Below are 18,448 nucleotides of genomic sequence, written 5' to 3' on the forward strand. Positions count from 1 at the left end.
TATAATTTACAAAAAAATAAATAAATAAAAAATTTCTATAATTTAAGTTCTTACAATTTTATCTTTTTTTTTTGGTCCAAATCCCATGTTTTAAGAAGAAGAAAATCATTTAGAAAATCATGATGAGTGTCTAAAACTTGACAACTTAACTGTAGTGAATGTATTTTTACAATAAAATGCTATTGAAAACACAATAGAATGCTACCCATGATTTATGGAATAAATTATCAATAGGTCCTAAAAGTTGAATTTAATTACCATTAAGTCTTATTGAAAATAAGTCTTTTAGTAAAGTGGTCGCAAAAAATAATTTTTTGTAATATTTTTTTTATACATGTCGTTAAAATTTGACAATTAATGACTTTTTTTTGTCAAAGTTTTTATAAATTGTCCTTAAAACTTACAATTAGTGACGTTTTTCCATGAAGAATATTTCAAGCTGTCATTGAAATTTAAAAATTATTCATTTTTTTTGTGATATTTTTTTAAACCGTTGCTAAAACTTATAATTAATAACATTTTTTATGACAAAATTTTAAATTGTCGTTGGAAATTAACAATTAGTGACGTTTTTAATAGTTTTTTTTATGAAAATGTCATTAATTCTCAGATGACCTATCCATTTATCAGTACGCACATGTAAGTCCCCTAACTTCAGTAACCTCATAATTTTTTTGGTGCCATGACTTCTTCAAAGTGAATATAAATTGGATAAAGTCTTATCATTTTCCACATCATCATAAGGTTCTTACTATGATAATATCAAGAGTATTGCTATTCAAATTAGTTTTACTTTTCAAACTTAATGATGTGACAATTAATTATGATATTTAAATCCACACTCTTTCTCCAATATTCTTTAATTATCAACTAATCATCATATTTACACTTCATTGGGTTTAGAAAGTGGACTTATATATCATTTTTCTAATATCAAACAATAAGGAGCAAACGAAGAGTTGATTATGTAGAGAGCTTATTTTTTTATTTATCTTTGATAGAAATGATAGACGGGATTGATCAACCATAACAATTCTTTTTAAATGTGATAAGAAAAAGTCCCTACTTGCTTAGAACTCAAACAAGATTAGTTAGGAGCATTCCTAGTAGAATTAATGTGGTCGGATTCCCCCTCCCCTTCCCCTTCCCCTTCAACTAGTCTAGAAGCATAAAACTCCAATTTCCTTAATGATCATAAATGTTAAAATTTATAATTCACTCACAAAGACATGTCAAATGAGTTGAGAAATACACGATTGAGTTTATGACAAAATTAAAAATTTAAAATATAACTTGTTGTAGTGAGTTTCAAATGGTGAATCTCTTTCTCTTTTTTTTTTCCCTTCATATACTCACCTGTTATAGGTAAAAAAATATATATTTGTTTGTTTAGAGCTTCACGGAAACGTTCTTGAGGTGACATGATTCTTTATTTTCACTTGCAATTTTATGGAATTTTTGACATTGATTCAATGCTCTTGGAACAAGTTCATTCCTTAGCCCGTAACCACACTGTATAAATAATTGCATTGATTTATGTCCTAATTCATGGGATACTCGGTTCATTTTTATCAATTTATTTTAAATGGCTAAATACATATTATTTTAAAATTTTATTTTGAAAATAAAAATATATATTAACGCATATTTAATAATATTTATTGCGCAAATCTAAAGATATAATTATATGAAAAATAAAAAGCTATCTAAGGCCAAGTAGCAAAATTGTGATCGAATTTGAATTTCGACATCAGCAAGTCTATCGTTTGTGTTAAACTGTGGTGTAGGGTTCTTCGGAGAGGTTGCCAATAGTAAGTTGGTAAATTTACGTGAGGGGCATTTGGTCATTTCATCTCCAACATAGCGAGGGGAGTTTTATTTTATCTTATTTTATTTTCTTTTTTAAAAAAAATTTGGCCTTTTAGTCTATGAACCAAAAAAAGTACATAATCTTGACAAATATTTTTTTTCCTAAATCATTAAAGGAAATATATATATGGCTAAAAAATTGTTGCCAAATGAGGAACATACAATTAAATCATTAAAAGCTTGTTATCAACAGATATAAGAAATATGATAATTTCACATTGCACAATATTATTAATGTCTCTTTAAATTAGTTGTTTGATTAGAAAGGATAAAAAGTCCACCCAGTATAATTTACAAAAAAAAAATAAATAAATAAAAAATGTCTATAATTTAAGTTCTTACAATTTTATCTTTTTTTTCCGTCCAAATCCCATGTTTTAAGAAGAAGAAAATCATTTAGAAAATCATGATGAGTTTCTAAAACTTGACAACTTAACTATAGTGAATGTATTTTTACAATAAAATGCTATTGAAAACACAATAGAATGCTACCCATGATTTATGGGATAAATTATCAATAGGTCCTAAAAGTTGAATTTAATTACCATTAAGTCATATTGAAAATAAGTCTTTTAGTAAAGTGGTCGCAAAAAATAATTTTTTGTAATATTTTTTTTGCACATGTCGTTAAAAATTGACAACTAGTGACTATTTTTTGTCAAAGTTTTTATAAATTGTCGTTAAAACTTACAATTAGTGACGTTTTTCCATGAAGAATATTTCAAACTGTCATTGAAAGTTAAAAATTATTGATTTTTTTTTGTGATGTTTTTTTAAACCGTTGCTAAAACTTATAATTAATAACATTTTTTATGACAAAATTTTAAATTGTCGCTGAAAATTAACAATTAGTGACGTTTTTAATAATTTTTTTTTTATATAAAAATGTCATTAATTTTCACATGGCCTATCCATTTATTAGAACGTACATGTAAGTCCCCTAACTTCAGTAACCTTAGAATTTTTTTGTTGCCATGACTTCTTCAAAGTGAATATAAATTGGATAAAGTCTTATCCTTTTCCACATCATCCTAAGGTTCTTACTATGATAATATCAAGAGTATTGCTATTCAAATTAGCTCTACTTTTCAAACTTAATGATGTGATAATTACTTATAATATTTAAATCAACACTCTTTCTCCAATATTCTTTAATTATCAACCAATCATCTTATTTACACGTCATTGGGTTTAGAAAGTGGATTTACATATCATTTTTCTAATATCAAACAATAAGGAGCAAATGAAGAGTTGATTATGAAGAGAGCTTATTTTTTTAATTTTTATTTGATAGAAATGATAGACGGGATTGATCAACCATAACACTTCTTTTTAAACGTGTCAAGAAAAAGTCCCTACTTGCTTAGAAATCAAACAAGATTAGTTAAGATCATTCCTAGTAGAATTAATGTGGTCGGATTCCCTAACCATCCCCTCCCATTCCCCTTCAACTAGTCTAGAAGCATAAAACTCCAATTTCCTTAATGATCATAAATGTTAAAAATTTATAATTCACTCACAACGACATGTCAAATGAGTTGAGCGATACACGATTGAGTTTATGACAAAATTAAAAATTTAAAATATAACTTGTTGTAGTGAGTTTCAAATAGTGAATCCCTTTCTTTTTTTTCTTTTTGTAAATTATAAGCAGTTTGGGCATTTGACCTAGGGAAAGGACATGGGGGCACGCTTGGCAAGAGTGTTATAGCAATCCTGTGAATAAGACAGTATTGTTGGACAAGTATTAGTAGAGCATATGTTCTTTGCAAAATAAGGTTTCATGATATCTTCAAGCAGACCATGTTTGCACATCACTCCTCTCTGTAATATTTAACCACGTTTTTAAAACGTCGCCTTTTTTAAAAAATCAAAACGGCACCGTTTCAATAACCGATGGGGTTTTATGTCTTATCTCTCTCCCTCTATTAAATGGGCGAGCGGGTGAATATCAAATATAATACATTTTGTAGCCCTAATCTCTCACTCACTCACTCACTCTCTCTCTCTCGTTCTTCTCTCTCTGCTTCATCTCTCGCTGTAGCCCTAATCGAAGTTCTCTCTCTCGATTTCGATTTCGAAATCTATGTTTCGGTTATTCTTTCTCAATTTCGAAGCTTATTTTGAATCTGACAATAATTGTTAAAGCCTTTGTAAACCCTTATTTTGAATCCTCACGCCTTCAAATCTCGCCTCTCTATCAACCCTCTCTAAACCCTTATCATTCTCACAGATTCATCTTTGAGATTCAGAGCGATTTCGATTTCGATTTAGAAGCTCCACCGCCACCGCCGTCTGCACCGGCTCGATTTCTCTGATAGTAATGCAGATGATATATTTGGGGGTAGATCTTTAATGGGTCGGAATCTTCTTCATGCCAAGAAAGGTGTTTTTTTTCTTTTCAATCATACCCTTTTTAATCCATTGCTTTAATGGGTATTTTTTCGTTTGAATTTTTTTGTTTTGTTTTGTTTTGTTTTGGGGGTTTATAATGCATGTATCTGCTGGATTTCTATGCTTAAAATTTCAGCAAAATATATGATGATTGAACATTAGCATATGGGGGTTTATCAATACGAAGTTCTTTCTCTCGATGCCTCTTCAGCTCGGTGATTCCTCGTAGTGATTCATCTCAGAGGGCGAACGATGACATTTGCATGCCTTTGATTCAACATTCAGGCAAGGACTCTGTTTTTTTAAATGGAAATTGAGGCAGGATATGTCATAACAGAAGCAATTCTGAAGATTAATACTGAAAGACCTTTTGTGATTAAATTTGCATTGTATGTCTCTTAGGTATAATGACACATTAATTTCAATACTTTATCTAAGATTATTTTGATTGATATCTGTTTTAAGAAATAAAGCATTTTTTTCCATCTATATTTATTCACCCACGATTCTGTCACAGAAGTTACTATCTTTCCTGCTACTTTTGTGTTTGTGGTCAATAATTGCCTCTGCCTAGTTGTTTCTTGCTCGTATTTTTTAATAATGATAGGTAGTATGTCCAGTGTATGTGTAAAATATGTTGTCCATCATTGTTTCTGTTAACTGTTTTTGGCTAGAGTGTTATTGGAAGTAGATGTGGAGGCATGTTACCGACTCTGCCATCACTTCTATTACCGACTCTGCCATCACTGACTCTGCCATTATTTGAACCATTTATCAATTTGTGCCAGTTAAGATGGTTAAAAGCATGAGTGCTGGTGGTTGTATGCATGAGTGCTGGGTCTGGTGGTTGTGTGCATGAAAACTAAGATGGTTAAAAGCATGGTTGGAGGCACTACCTTGAATCGTGATCGAGTTTTGGCTAAATCCCTACTGGGGCACTTTCATTAGCTTCAGTCCTAGAGTTTTTCAGTTACTTTGCAGATGTGATTTATCTTATTGCATATTCAAGTCCCAACACATACTGCATTTGTAATGTAGCCAAGGGGTGTTGACTGTTCCAACTCGTCAAATTATACTTAATAATTTTTGTACCTTCGTCTTGTGTGTGTGTGCTTGATTTAGCTTATAATGGATTCCTGAAAACATGCTTTCCCAGTAGGTTTCCTTGTTTTACTTCTCGTTGTTTCTCATCATCACTTGTGAAATTCATGAATGACATGAGGAATGTTGCTTTTATGAATGCGCATAAATAAAATGATGGTAACAAATGATATAAACAAAGTGTAGCAAATTCATAGAACGATAGATCTGCACAGCAATTGCAGGGAACATATGCATGCATAAAATCAATTCTTCCTTTTCAAATCATATGACGAGATGTATGCCTTGCTACAAATTGTGATTTCCTGCTGATATTTATTTTAGATGATTGCCAGTTAATGCTGTCTGTATGATTCTGTTACTGTTACTTCTAATAGCATTACGTCATTCCAAATGTTTGAAAAATGGGTGGAAACATTAGAGAACCATAAAATAATAAAATCTTCTGCCTTCGTGAACCCTAAATTCTTTTAGCCATTAGAAATTTTCATGCATTTGCTTGGCATCCAATTTTTGTTTCCGCATCTTCGCTTTGTCTTTTAAGAGTAAATATTAGTTATAACGGTGAAATTACATGATAATATTACGAAACGCTACATAGTTGGGTAGTGTCAAATAATCTCATTTGTAGTATTTTATTGGCCGATGATACTATGAGGATGGTGTTACCATTGCAGTCCATATTTGTTTCATCTTTTTAGACATGTTTACTAAATCATTTGCACCTAATCAGAGAGATTCTCAGTGTGTGGTGAAATGTTGCTTTTTATGTTGTCTTGAGATGGTTGGTGCGTCTATTATGCTCTGCCTTTTATCCATCCCTACTATTCAATGTTTTATTTTTTGGCCATCCATCCCACAAGTTTTCAAGACCTTGACTGCTTTTTACTATTCAACAGAATCTTTAAATGGAAGGAATCAGTGAATTTGGTTATACCTTTTGAAAGTTATTTTATTGCTTTTAATAGCAAAAATTTGCTTTTTTGTGTGTAAAAGAAGAGAATATTTTTAAAAATACCAATTATATAATAGCTTAATTTTTATTGAAATTTCCAGTGAAAAACCAATGAGCTGTTTGTTGCTCAAGTATTGTTAGGTTGAACGAGCTGTCTTACAATCCATTATGTGCGTGTGTATGTCATTTCTCGCATTATATCATTTTCTTTCCTGGGAATTACCAGGACAAGACAGGAGGCAATGAAAGCAACAACTACATTTTGGCTGTTATTTTTTTTTAGGTTGATGATTGCTCTTTGGATGTCATCTTATGTGATAATGGGTCTTATCGTTTATTTTTTATTTTTTCAGATGGTGGTCTTATCTTTTATTTAGATATTAATAACACTATTATTTTTGCTTAGTTACGATAATATATATATATATATTCTTAATATTTTTGGGACATGGGTTCCCTCACCATTGTTGGGGAATTGTGTTAATAGACCAAAACAGGTGTTAGGATAGGGTACAATGATGGATTTTGTATCAAACAACTATGTCCAGTACATGCTATTGGATTTTGTGTGTATGGTTCAAGTTGGTTTTCTTTGTAGATCATTTAATCACTATTCTCTTTTACTCATTGAATGCATAAAAAGTTCTGAACTTGAAATAGCACAGATGGTGCAGGTGCCACTGCCATAGCTATGCTTTATGTATGCAATTCTTAAAGTGGACATTGTCATTGTAGACTGCTTCAATGACTATGATTTTGCATTAAGCTATTTCAGTTTTATGAAACTCCTTGTTAGTTTGAGACTAGGAAGGTGGATGAAGGTAGATCCTGCTGTACATAACTGTTTAACTAGTTGTGAGCCTTTGAATTAGTTTTTGATCAAAACAGAGAATATAAAAGCTCTTAGTGCAAAGAATTGGATATATAGACATTATCGATTTTCATGAAGACGGATTTCAAGTTCTTTTTTTATTCTGTTTTTGTAGGGAAACTTCTCCACTAATTGGACTATTTAATTCTGTTCATTTCTCTGCATGTTGTGTGGTTTGAAAATTTAATGAAGTCTAGAATTAGGTGAGGCTAAGGATTATAATTTCTTTATCAATTGAAGAATAAGTTCATTTATAGAAAATGTACCAATGTATAGCGATCCCGGGTTTACCCTTGTTATATATTGATCCGGACATGTGTCCGTGGATGTTGGTAGTTGGTTATTTTGTGTTTACATTCCTTTTTCTTCGTATTTGAGTTATAGGATGTGTTGGGCGGGTTGGTTACGGGTTGGTTGAGTTTAGAAACCAAAACTAGTTGCCCAGATTTTTGGCCTGTCCGCTCGAGCGGAGGTGTTGGCGCTCGAGCGGGGATTACATCCATCCTGTATCTTGTTGTGCAGTGTTGTGAGCTCGAGCGTAGGGTTGGGAGCTCGAGCGGAGGCCTGGTTCTGCAAAAGTGCTGGGCGAGTGCATTCTGCGCTCGAGCGGGAGGTTGGCCGCTCGAGCGGAAGTCTGTGAGTGGCCGCTCGAGCGGGGTGTTTTACGCTCGAGCGGAAGACTGGGTTTAAGTCCCGAAATTGTGACTTTTCAAATCACTTTTTCACTTTCTCTTCTCTCTCTTACTTTTCCAAAAACACCATTGTTGAGTCTTTCTCTCTAGATACTACCTTCTCTCTAGGTTTTGATCTAGTAGGAGTGATTTACTCACCTTTGGCCTTTACAAAAAGGTTGTTGATCGTCGAGGGCTTCATTTTAATCTGAAAAAGTTTGGATTTGGAGCAAGTTGATCTTGGAGTCTTCATCTCCTTTTGGGCTAAAACTTCGAGGTAGGGATAACCTACTCCTCTCTATGGGTTTTGTCTTTAAATTTTGGTATTTTGAGATGTTGGGCTTGGTTTGGTAATTTTGTGAAAGATTGGGACTTTTGTGTAATTTTACAAAAGTTGGGGTTTTATTCATAATAAAACTAGATGCATGTTTGGCATAGAAAAATGGAATGATTGTTGAATCATTGATGAAAATGGGACCTAAGGGTTGAAATGGTAATTATGGAAAATGGCCTAATTACATTGTTTAATTAATTGGGATAATTAATTGATGAGAAATGAGGAAATGAAATGTTGATTGAATATCCATTTGTGCATTTATTTTCTGTTTTAGAAATAACTGCTTTGGGCTATCGGTGGAGGATAGTCGTGATTGTTGTAGACAATGTATGTTGATTAGGCAAACTGAAACTAATCAATGGAATGTGTTATGGAACTTGACAGTTGCTAGAATACATTAATTGTTTGTATTGTGTGATTGTATATAGAACCAATGTGTTTATATACGTTATGTGTAGAGGAGGAGATAGAGGATGTACTCCGCGGTTTAGGGGAAGATAGGGGATGGACCTCTAAACCGGATAGGTATTTGGAGGAGATAGGGGATGTACTCCGTAGACAGAGCTCATATGCTTGTCTAGAGAAGTGAAGATAGAGCTCATATGCTTATCTTTGTGAAGTGAAGTGTGGATACAGCTTGTATGCTTATCTGTGGATACTGTTGATATACATATCTGTTGTAGAGTGTGGATACAGCTTGTATGCTTATCTGTGGATATTGTTGATATACATATCTGTTGAGAATGTGGATATAGCTTTTATGCTTATCTGAATGTGAGATATAGTTTTTTATACATATCTGTGGAAATGATGATAGAGCTAGCATGCTTATCTGTTGAAAAAGGGAAAATGAAAAGTAATTGGGACTTGTAAGTCGTTGATATAAATATGTAATTTATGTGATTGAATCAGTGTTGACCAACTATCAATTGCTAATGTTTTAGTCATTGTCCATGGTTGGTTTAGTGTATTTCTACTGGGCTGTGGCTCACCCTATATGGGAATATCATTTTCAGGTACAGGAAGCATGCCACCTCCAAGGACATAGCTGGGATGCTAGTGGCGGGCATTGTTTTGTTGTTGTACTTTTGATGTATTACATGTAATTTCAAGCCAAGGGCTTAATGTGTAAACGAGTTAGAACTCTTTGTTGTAACCAAGTGTTAACTTGGAAAGCTGTAAGCCCGTAGGGCATTTTGTTATGAGGTTAACATGTAATACTTATGTAATGGAACTCTAAAGAATGAAAGAATGTGGTTAGTTTATATGTAAATGTATGTCCTATTAGATGGGTTTATTGTTATTATTTTGAGGGCGTTACAACTTGGTATCAGAGCGTACCGGGTTCGAATACTTTGGGTACGTGGGAAGTGATTAGGATCACAATGGGTTTGTCTCGCTTGATAGAGACTTAGATGTAGTATCATATGCTATGTGCTTAAATGCTAACATGCTTATGTGACTATGTGGGTATGGGATTTAATTTCTAGGATGTTGATTGGATCCTTGAGTTTCTGGGAGTCTTGTTGGAAAGGCACTTGATCAATGCTGTTTCTAACCGGAACTCTAGTAACGTCTTGGGACTATCATTATCCGGAAATGAAATTCGTAAGTGCTTATGTGTTTATGTGCTTATGTGGAGTGAATTACACTTGTCCACGCATTAGGACGTGAGTGTTTAGTTTCGGCACACCTATGAATGTGCTAACGTTCTGTGTTACCTTTATTAGGATGTCAGGACGAGGAAGAGGTGCTAGGCGTGGTAGACCTGCGAGGCAGGAAGTACCGTTACAGGGTGAGATTCCGGTTGTGCAGGAGGGAGTTGGGCAGGCCAATGTGGCCGAGCCAGTAGGTCAGCAGGCTATGGGTGCCTTGGCCAGAGAGATAGCAGGAGCTTTGGGTATTCTTAGAGCTGGAAATCAGGCAGCTGAGGCAGGGCCGTCCTTCTTGAAGAGGGAGTTCTTTCGGTGTAATCCGGACGAGTTTATCGGGGATCCTAAAGAGCCGCTTAAGGCAGATGAATGGCTCGAACAGACAACGAAGACGTTTGAGATGCTTGGCATCGAGGACGGAGCACTGAAAGTGACCTTGGCATCCTTCCAGCTGAAGGGAGATGCTGGTCAATGGTGGAAGTACGAGAAAGCTCGTGTTGGTGGTACTTGGGAGGCGTTTATAAATGCTTTTCAGGAGAGGTTTTTGTCTGCAGTAGCTAGGGAGAAGCTGAGGGATCAGTTTAGCCGGCTTAATCAGCAGGGCTTGTCAGTGGCCGAGTTTGAGGCTACTTTTACCAGTCTGTCTAGGTTTGCACCTGAACTGGTGGCGTCTGAGGAACGCCGTTGCTATGAGTTTGAGCGGAAGTTGAGGCGGGGCCTCAAGTTGAGAGTTGGTGGGTCTTATATTCGAGAGTATAGACACCTAGTAGATGCTGCAGCTCATATAGAGCTTATGATGCAGGAGGAGGATGAGGGTCAGAGGGGCTCCAAGAGGAGCCAGGATAGTCAGAGTGATGGCAGGAGGCAGAAGGGTAATAACCCTCAGCAGTCTCAGGGTGCAGTCTCTAGATCGACCTTTCCAGTGCCTAGTGTAGGCTCGGGGAGAGGCAGTCAGGGAGAATTCACTTGTTACAAGTGTGGCCAGCTGGGTCACAAGGTTTCTGTTTGCCCGCAGAAGGGTGGGGGTCAGAAAGCTGCTTCTTCTTCAGCTAGACCGCAGAGTCAGAGTTTGGGCAGGGGGCAGCTCTTGATTTGTTATCAGTGTGGACAACCTGGGCACATGAAGAGGTTTTGCCCACAGTTGAGTGCCACTTCGGGAGCGTCTGGTTCTAGGCAGACGCAGGGTTTTCAGCCAGCTCAGTCTGTGCAGGCCTCGAGGGCCAATCCGGGAGTTTCGTCATCCCAGTCTGTGCAGCAGTCTTTTGCTCCGAGAGGTGAGCAGGTAGACCAGGGGCCTACGGGGCGCGTGTATGCTGTTACCGCGCAGGATTTAGTACCAGCTCCATCAGTAGTGAGAGGTACTTTTCTGTTTTGCAACTCGGTTGCTAATGTGTTGATAGACACGGGTGCATCTCATTCTTTTGTATCTGCTGCATTTGCATCTGTTTTGGAATTGGAGTTAGCACAGTTAGCATCTCCTATTTGTGTGGTATCGCCTTTGGGCGGTGAGTTGATTCTGAAACAGGGTGTTAGAGGATGTGATATAGAGGTCGCCGATTATAGGCTTCCTTTTCCGTTTGTTGTCATGCCCATGAAGGGTTTTGATGTTATTTTGGGTATGGACTGGTTATCGTCATACCGGGCTGTTATTGATTGCTACCGCCAGAAGGTTACATTATGTACCTTGAGCGGGGAGTGGTTCCATTTCTTGGGAGACCGGGTTGGTAGTGTTTTGCCACCGGGGTATGATTCGCGAGGGCGAAGTGAGCTTGGTAGTCTACTGGCTAGCGTTGAGAGTGGTGAGAGTGGTGAGACCCTGGTTGTGTTACCGAGGGTGGTTTGTGAGTATTCGGACGTCTTTCCCGAAGATCTTGTTAGTTTGCCACCTCACCGAGAGATAGAGTTCTCTATTGATTTAGTGCCTGGTACGGCGCCGATTTCTATGGCACCTTACCGTTTTGCTCCAGCAGAGTTGGTTGAGTTGAAAGTTCAGCTCCAGGAATTGCTCAATAAGGGCTTTGTTCGCCCTAGTGTTTCACCGTGGGGAGCACCGGCACTCTTTGTTAAAAAGAAAGATGGTGCCTTGAGATTGTGTATAGACTATCGAAAGTTGAATCGGGCTACGGTTAAGAATAAGTATCCTATGCCCCGTATAGATGATTTGTTTGACCAGTTGAAGGGTTCCCGTTGTTTCTCTAAGATAGACTTGAGATCGGGTTACCATCAGTTGAGGGTCAGGGAGGAAGATATTCCTAAGACGGCATTCCGTACGCGGTATGGCCATTACGAGTTTCTGGTGATGCCATTTGGGCTTACCAATGCACCGGCAGTCTTTATGGACTTGATGAACCGGATTTTCCGGGAGTTCTTAGATCGATTTGTGGTTGTCTTTGTGGACGATATCCTTATCTATTCGTCTTCTGAGAAGGAGCACGAGGCACACTTGAGAGTGGTGCTTGAGTTGCTTAGAGCTCATAGGCTGTATGCCAAGTTCGGGAAGTGTGAGTTCTGGCTGGGGGAAGTCAAATTCTTAGGCCACGTGGTATCCGGGAAAGGGGTGTCTGTTGATACATCCAAGGTTGAGGCAGTGCAAGATTGGGCACAGCCTAAGAGTGTGTTTGAGATCCGCAGTTTTCTGGGATTAGCTGGGTATTACCGTCGGTTTGTGAAAGATTTCTCCAGGTTGGCGTCACCGTTGACTAGACTGACTCGGAAGGGAGTCAAGTTTGTGTGGAGTGAGACTTGTGAAAAGTCGTTCCAAGAGTTGAAAGTTAGATTGACCACCGCTCCGGTATTGATTATTCCGGAGAGAGGGTTGGGTTATGCGGTTTATTGTGATGCCTCACGAGAGGGTTTGGGTTGTGTGTTGATGCAAGAGGGGAAAGTAGTGGCTTATGGCTCACGTCAGTTGAAAATACACGAGAAGAATTACCCCACACACGACCTAGAGTTAGCAGCTGTGATCTTTGCCTTGAAAATCTGGAGGCACTACCTTTATGGTGAGAGGTTCGAGGTATTCTCGGATCACAAGAGTTTGAAGTATCTGTTTACACAGAGAGACTTGAATCTGAGGCAGAGGAGATGGATGGAGTTCATCGAGGATTATGATTTTGAGTTACATTATCATCCGGGAAAGGCCAATGTTGTGGCCGATGCCCTTAGTAGGAAAACCGTTAGTGATGTAGCTTGTATAGCCATCCGGGAATGGGAGATGTTGGGAGCACTTGGCGAGTTTGATTTGCTACTGGGCGAATCTGTCGAGGCTGCGGCCTTGTTTTCTGTTGTTGCGCAGCCTACACTTATGATTAGAGTGTTAGAGGCACAGAGAGGTGACCTTGAGGTAGAATCCCTCCGAGAGAAGATCTCTAGTGGGAAAGTTGAGAAGGGTTTGACGGTGTATCCCGACCTGAGTGTGAGATACCGAGACCGTTTGTTTGTACCGGAGGCTTGCCGAGAGGAAGTACTTCGAGAGTTTCACCATTCGCGCCTTGCGGTGCATCCGGGAGGTACTAAGATGTATCAGGATTTGGGTCGCCAGTTTTGGTGGCGGGGTATGAAAAGAGATGTGGCTGTTTTCGCATCGAAATGCCTTACTTGCCAGCAAGTGAAGGCCGAGCATCAGAGGCCAGCGGGTTTGTTACAACCCTTGCCTATAGCCGAGTGGAAGTGGGAGCATGTCACTATGGATTTCGTTGTAGGTCTTCCGAGGACTCAGCGGGGTAGTGATGCTATTTGGGTGGTTGTAGACCGGTTGACTAAGTCGGCGCACTTTATTCCTATGCGTGTGAGAGATTCGGTAGATCATCTTGCCGATTTGTATATTCGGGACGTAGTGAGATTGCACGGGGTCCCAGTGACGATCGTCTCAGATAGAGATCCTCGTTTTACTGCTAGGTTGTGGCAGAGTTTGCAGAGTGCCTTGGGCACTAAGTTGACCTTTAGTACGGCTTATCATCCTCAGACTGACGGGCAGTCCGAGCGTACTATTCAGATCCTCGAGGATATGCTTCGGGGTTGTGTCCTGGATTTCAGTGGGACGTGGGAGAGGCACTTGCCATTGGTAGAGTTTGCCTACAACAACAGTTTTCAGTCTAGCATCGGTATGGCACCGTTTGAGGCCTTGTATGGCCGACCGTGTAGGTCTCCAGTTTGTTGGGCCGAGGTGGGTGATGCACCTTTGTTGGGTCCGGAGTTGGTTAGGGAGACGACGGAGAAAGTTGAGCTTATCCGTAGGAGGCTTGTTACAGCCCAGGGTCGACAAAAGAGTTATGCCGACCGTAGGAGGAGGCCTTTGGCGTTTGAAGTAGGTGATCATGTCTTTCTGAAGATATCACCTAGGCGAGGCCTGATGAGGTTTGGGAAGAGTGGGAAGTTGTCCCCTCGGTTTATTGGTCCTTTTGAGATCCTTGAGAGGATAGGTGAGGTAGCTTATCGGTTAGCCTTACCGCCGCAGTTGTCCGGAGTACATGACGTGTTTCATGTGAGTATGCTTCGGAAGTATGAGCCAGATCCATCACATGTGTTGGATTGGACCGATTTAGAGGTAGATGAGGATGCCTCGTATGAGGAGAGACCGGTTCGGGTCTTGGATAGGCGGGATCAGGTCCTGCGTGGCAAGACCATTCCTTTGGTGAAAGTCTTGTGGAAACATCACGGAGTGGAGGAAGCCACTTGGGAACGTGAGTTGGAAGTCCGAGAGAAATATCCGGACTTGTTTGTTGATATGTAATCTTGTATTTAAATTTTACATTTTGTTGAACTTAAGAGCTTTTATATATGTCTTAAGTTGTGAAACATTGAAAATGTTTTGGTTATTGGAAGTATGTTTTGGAACTTGCCTCATATGGAAGTTGAATGTAACATTATATCTGTTGAATATATTGTTGAAATTGGAAAGATAGTGCATAATGTTAATGCATGTTGAAAGTACATATGTTGTTTACATATTGTGATATGTCTCTTGTTAAAGGGATGGGATGACCGGTAATGGGTCGAATTGTTGAATGTTCAAGTGTAACATTGTTTAAATGGAGAAAAACTTGTTTTGCAAACTTGTGCTTAATTTCGGGGACGAAATTCTTTAAGGGGGGGAGGTTATAGCGATCCCGGGTTTACCCTTGTTATATATTGATCCGGACATGTGTCCGTGGATGTTGGTAGTTGGTTATTTTGTGTTTACATTCCTTTTTCTTCGTATTTGAGTTATAGGATGTGTTGGGCGGGTTGGTTACGGGTTGGTTGAGTTTAGAAACCAAAACTAGTTGCCCAGATTTTTGGCCTGTCCGCTCGAGCGGAGGTGTTGGCGCTCGAGCGGGGATTACATCCATCCTGTATCTTGTTGTGCAGTGTTGTGAGCTCGAGCGTAGGGTTGGGAGCTCGAGCGGAGGCCTGGTTCTGCAAAAGTGCTGGGCGAGTGCATTCTGCGCTCGAGCGGGAGGTTGGCCGCTCGAGCGGAAGTCTGTGAGTGGCCGCTCGAGCGGGGTGTTTTACGCTCGAGCGGAAGACTGGGTTTAAGTCCCGAAATTGTGACTTTTCAAATCACTTTTTCACTTTCTCTTCTCTCTCTTACTTTTCCAAAAACACCATTGTTGAGTCTTTCTCTCTAGATACTACCTTCTCTCTAGGTTTTGATCTAGTAGGAGTGATTTACTCACCTTTGGCCTTTACAAAAAGGTTGTTGATCGTCGAGGGCTTCATTTTAATCTGAAAAAGTTTGGATTTGGAGCAAGTTGATCTTGGAGTCTTCATCTCCTTTTGGGCTAAAACTTCGAGGTAGGGATAACCTACTCCTCTCTATGGGTTTTGTCTTTAAATTTTGGTATTTTGAGATGTTGGGCTTGGTTTGGTAATTTTGTGAAAGATTGGGACTTTTGTGTAATTTTACAAAAGTTGGGGTTTTATTCATAATAAAACTAGATGCATGTTTGGCATAGAAAAATGGAATGATTGTTGAATCATTGATGAAAATGGGACCTAAGGGTTGAAATGGTAATTATGGAAAATGGCCTAATTACATTGTTTAATTAATTGGGATAATTAATTGATGAGAAATGAGGAAATGAAATGTTGATTGAATATCCATTTGTGCATTTATTTTCTGTTTTAGAAATAACTGCTTTGGGCTATCGGTGGAGGATAGTCGTGATTGTTGTAGACAATGTATGTTGATTAGGCAAACTGAAACTAATCAATGGAATGTGTTATGGAACTTGACAGTTGCTAGCATACATTAATTGTTTGTATTGTGTGATTGTATATAGAACCAATGTGTTTATATACGTTATGTGTAGAGGAGGAGATAGGGGATGTACTCCGCGGTTTAGGGGAAGATAGGGGATGGACCTCTAAACCGGATAGGTATTTGGAGGAGATAGGGGATGTACTCCGTAGACAGAGCTCATATGCTTGTCTAGAGAAGTGAAGATAGAGCTCATATGCTTATCTTTGTGAAGTGAAGTGTGGATACAGCTTGTATGCTTATCTGTGGATACTGTTGATATACATATCTGTTGTAGAGTGTGGATACAGCTTGTATGCTTATCTGTGGATATTGTTGATATACATATCTGTTGAGAATGTGGATATAGCTTTTATGCTTATCTGAATGTGAGATATAGTTTTTTATACATATCTGTGGAAATGATGATAGAGCTAGCATGCTTATCTGTTGAAAAAGGGAAAATGAAAAGTAATTGGGACTTGTAAGTCGTTGATATAAATATGTAATTTATGTGATTGAATCAGTGTTGACCAACTATCAATTGCTAATGTTTTAGTCATTGTCCATGGTTGGTTTAGTGTATTTCTACTGGGCTGTGGCTCACCCTATATGGGAATATCATTTTCAGGTACAGGAAGCATGCCACCTCCAAGGACATAGCTGGGAGGCTAGTGGCGGGCATTGTTTTGTTGTTGTACTTTTGATGTATTACATGTAATTTCAAGCCAAGGGCTTAATGTGTAAACGAGTTAGAACTCTTTGTTGTAACCAAGTGTTAACTTGGAAAGCTGTAAGCCCGTAGGGCATTTTGTTATGAGGTTAACATGTAATACTTATGTAATGGAACTCTAAAGAATGAAAGAATGTGGTTAGTTTATATGTAAATGTATGTCCTATTAGATGGGTTTATTGTTATTATTTTGAGGGCGTTACAAATGTGTGTCTCCCATGTACACTAGAGGTTCACAAACCCATTATATAGGTAGCAGGTATTTTAACTATTTTTACTAGTTATTACTTTAAATTGCCTAGAGCTTATCTACAACTTAAGCCTCTTATTGAATGATAGGTTGTGGATTCACTTAGTAGTCATCCCACTGTTCGGCCAATGTCACATCAACAACAATCTCATGCATTTTCATCCCAAGAGGTGAGCAATCATTTAATCGAAGCTTTTTTGACAAATACAATATCTTATTAATTACAATACTTGTTTTTATTAAGTAGAGGTTCACCTTTCAAAGAAAGAGAAGAATAAGAAGAAGAAGAAGAAGAAGAAGAACTAACAAGGTAAAAGTACTAACATCACTAGTTTTTAATTTCTCACTTTTTTAAATCTATCAAGACATGATGTGATTTTGTCACGCCCCACTTTTTATTACTCGAAGTCATTACCAAATTTATTATCCTGATTCAATTTTAAGGATAACATGCAGAAATAACTCATACATTCAATCCGTAGAAGTGATTAACAATACTCTCATTCGTATGCAGTAAACATTACATGAACATACTTAATAAATTGCCCTTGGGCTTACAACACTGAAGGTACAAGAAGAAGGGTGTAACCCTTTTACAACAATGGCATTCCGCCCATATAGGAAGGCCCCGTGGCCAACTGATAAGTAGAACTAACTCTTGCAGCTCAACCTGCTTAATACCTGAAAAAGATTCAACAACGTGGGATGAACATATAGTCCAGTAGGGAACTCAACATGATCTTCAACAATAACAACTTACAGATAGCTATGATCATGAACACTCATTCTCGTACTAGAATAGTAATGTGACAGTTTATACAAAATATATATATATAAACTTTCTTGAAAACAACCATTTCATTCAACGCTATAAGCGATTCAACTTTCCTTATTCCTTTCATTAATCCCCATTCCCATTCTTTCATAACATTAACAATACCTTAGGAATTAAATTCACTAAGCCCACTACTCTCTTCCATTCTCCAAGCATACACAGATACCCCTTCTCAAAATTCATAATTTCTTTAAAGAAAATCCGTTTTCCTTTACATTTTCCAAAAGACAAAGATGACATTTTGGCTTCTTCCCGATACAATCAAATCTATACATGCGCTGTTATAACGAAGATAACAACTCACCGACATACATAAGATAAACCAATGAGGCAATTCAGCCTGCCAAAGCCATAATCAACACAATCCACAATATTCCCAAACACAACGAAATATTCACAACAAACTTCGCTCTACTAGCTATGCGCATAGTAAGCCAAAGATATACATCTTCACAACAACATACCAGTTTACCAGGCGCCAGCTGGAAGGGTGTGGTACCTTATATTCTCAGCGCATACAGTTCTCCAGGCGCTAGCTGGAAGGTAACGGTACCTTTGATTAT

The 18,448-nt window shown here is 38.2% G+C and overlaps 1 protein-coding gene across 3 annotated transcripts in view; it reads left to right on the forward strand.

Moving 5' to 3' along the window:
* The first annotated feature begins 4,087 nt into the window (after window positions 1-4,087).
* Window positions 4,088-18,448, forward strand: part of LOC114296506 (BTB/POZ domain-containing protein At1g03010) — a 34,713-nt gene continuing 20,352 nt past the window's right edge. Inside the window, exons 1-3 of one of the 3 annotated variants that reach the window (XM_082919548.1) lie at window positions 4,215-4,255; window positions 17,140-17,220; window positions 17,300-17,360. Coding sequence is in view for 1 of the 3 variants with exons in the window: in XM_082919547.1 (XP_082775673.1) it covers window positions 4,225-4,255 (31 nt within the window). In the remaining 2 variants the exon portion in view is untranslated. Of the gene's footprint in view, window positions 4,256-17,139; window positions 17,221-17,297; window positions 17,361-18,448 lie in introns of those variants that run through there. The other 2 variants (XM_082919549.1, XM_082919547.1) reach the window with 2 other exon arrangements.

The sequence above is a fragment of the Camellia sinensis genome, chromosome 3, assembly GCF_055761805.1.
Source record: "Camellia sinensis isolate YWXY chromosome 3, ASM5576180v1, whole genome shotgun sequence".
Lineage (NCBI taxonomy): Eukaryota > Viridiplantae > Streptophyta > Magnoliopsida > Ericales > Theaceae > Camellia > Camellia sinensis.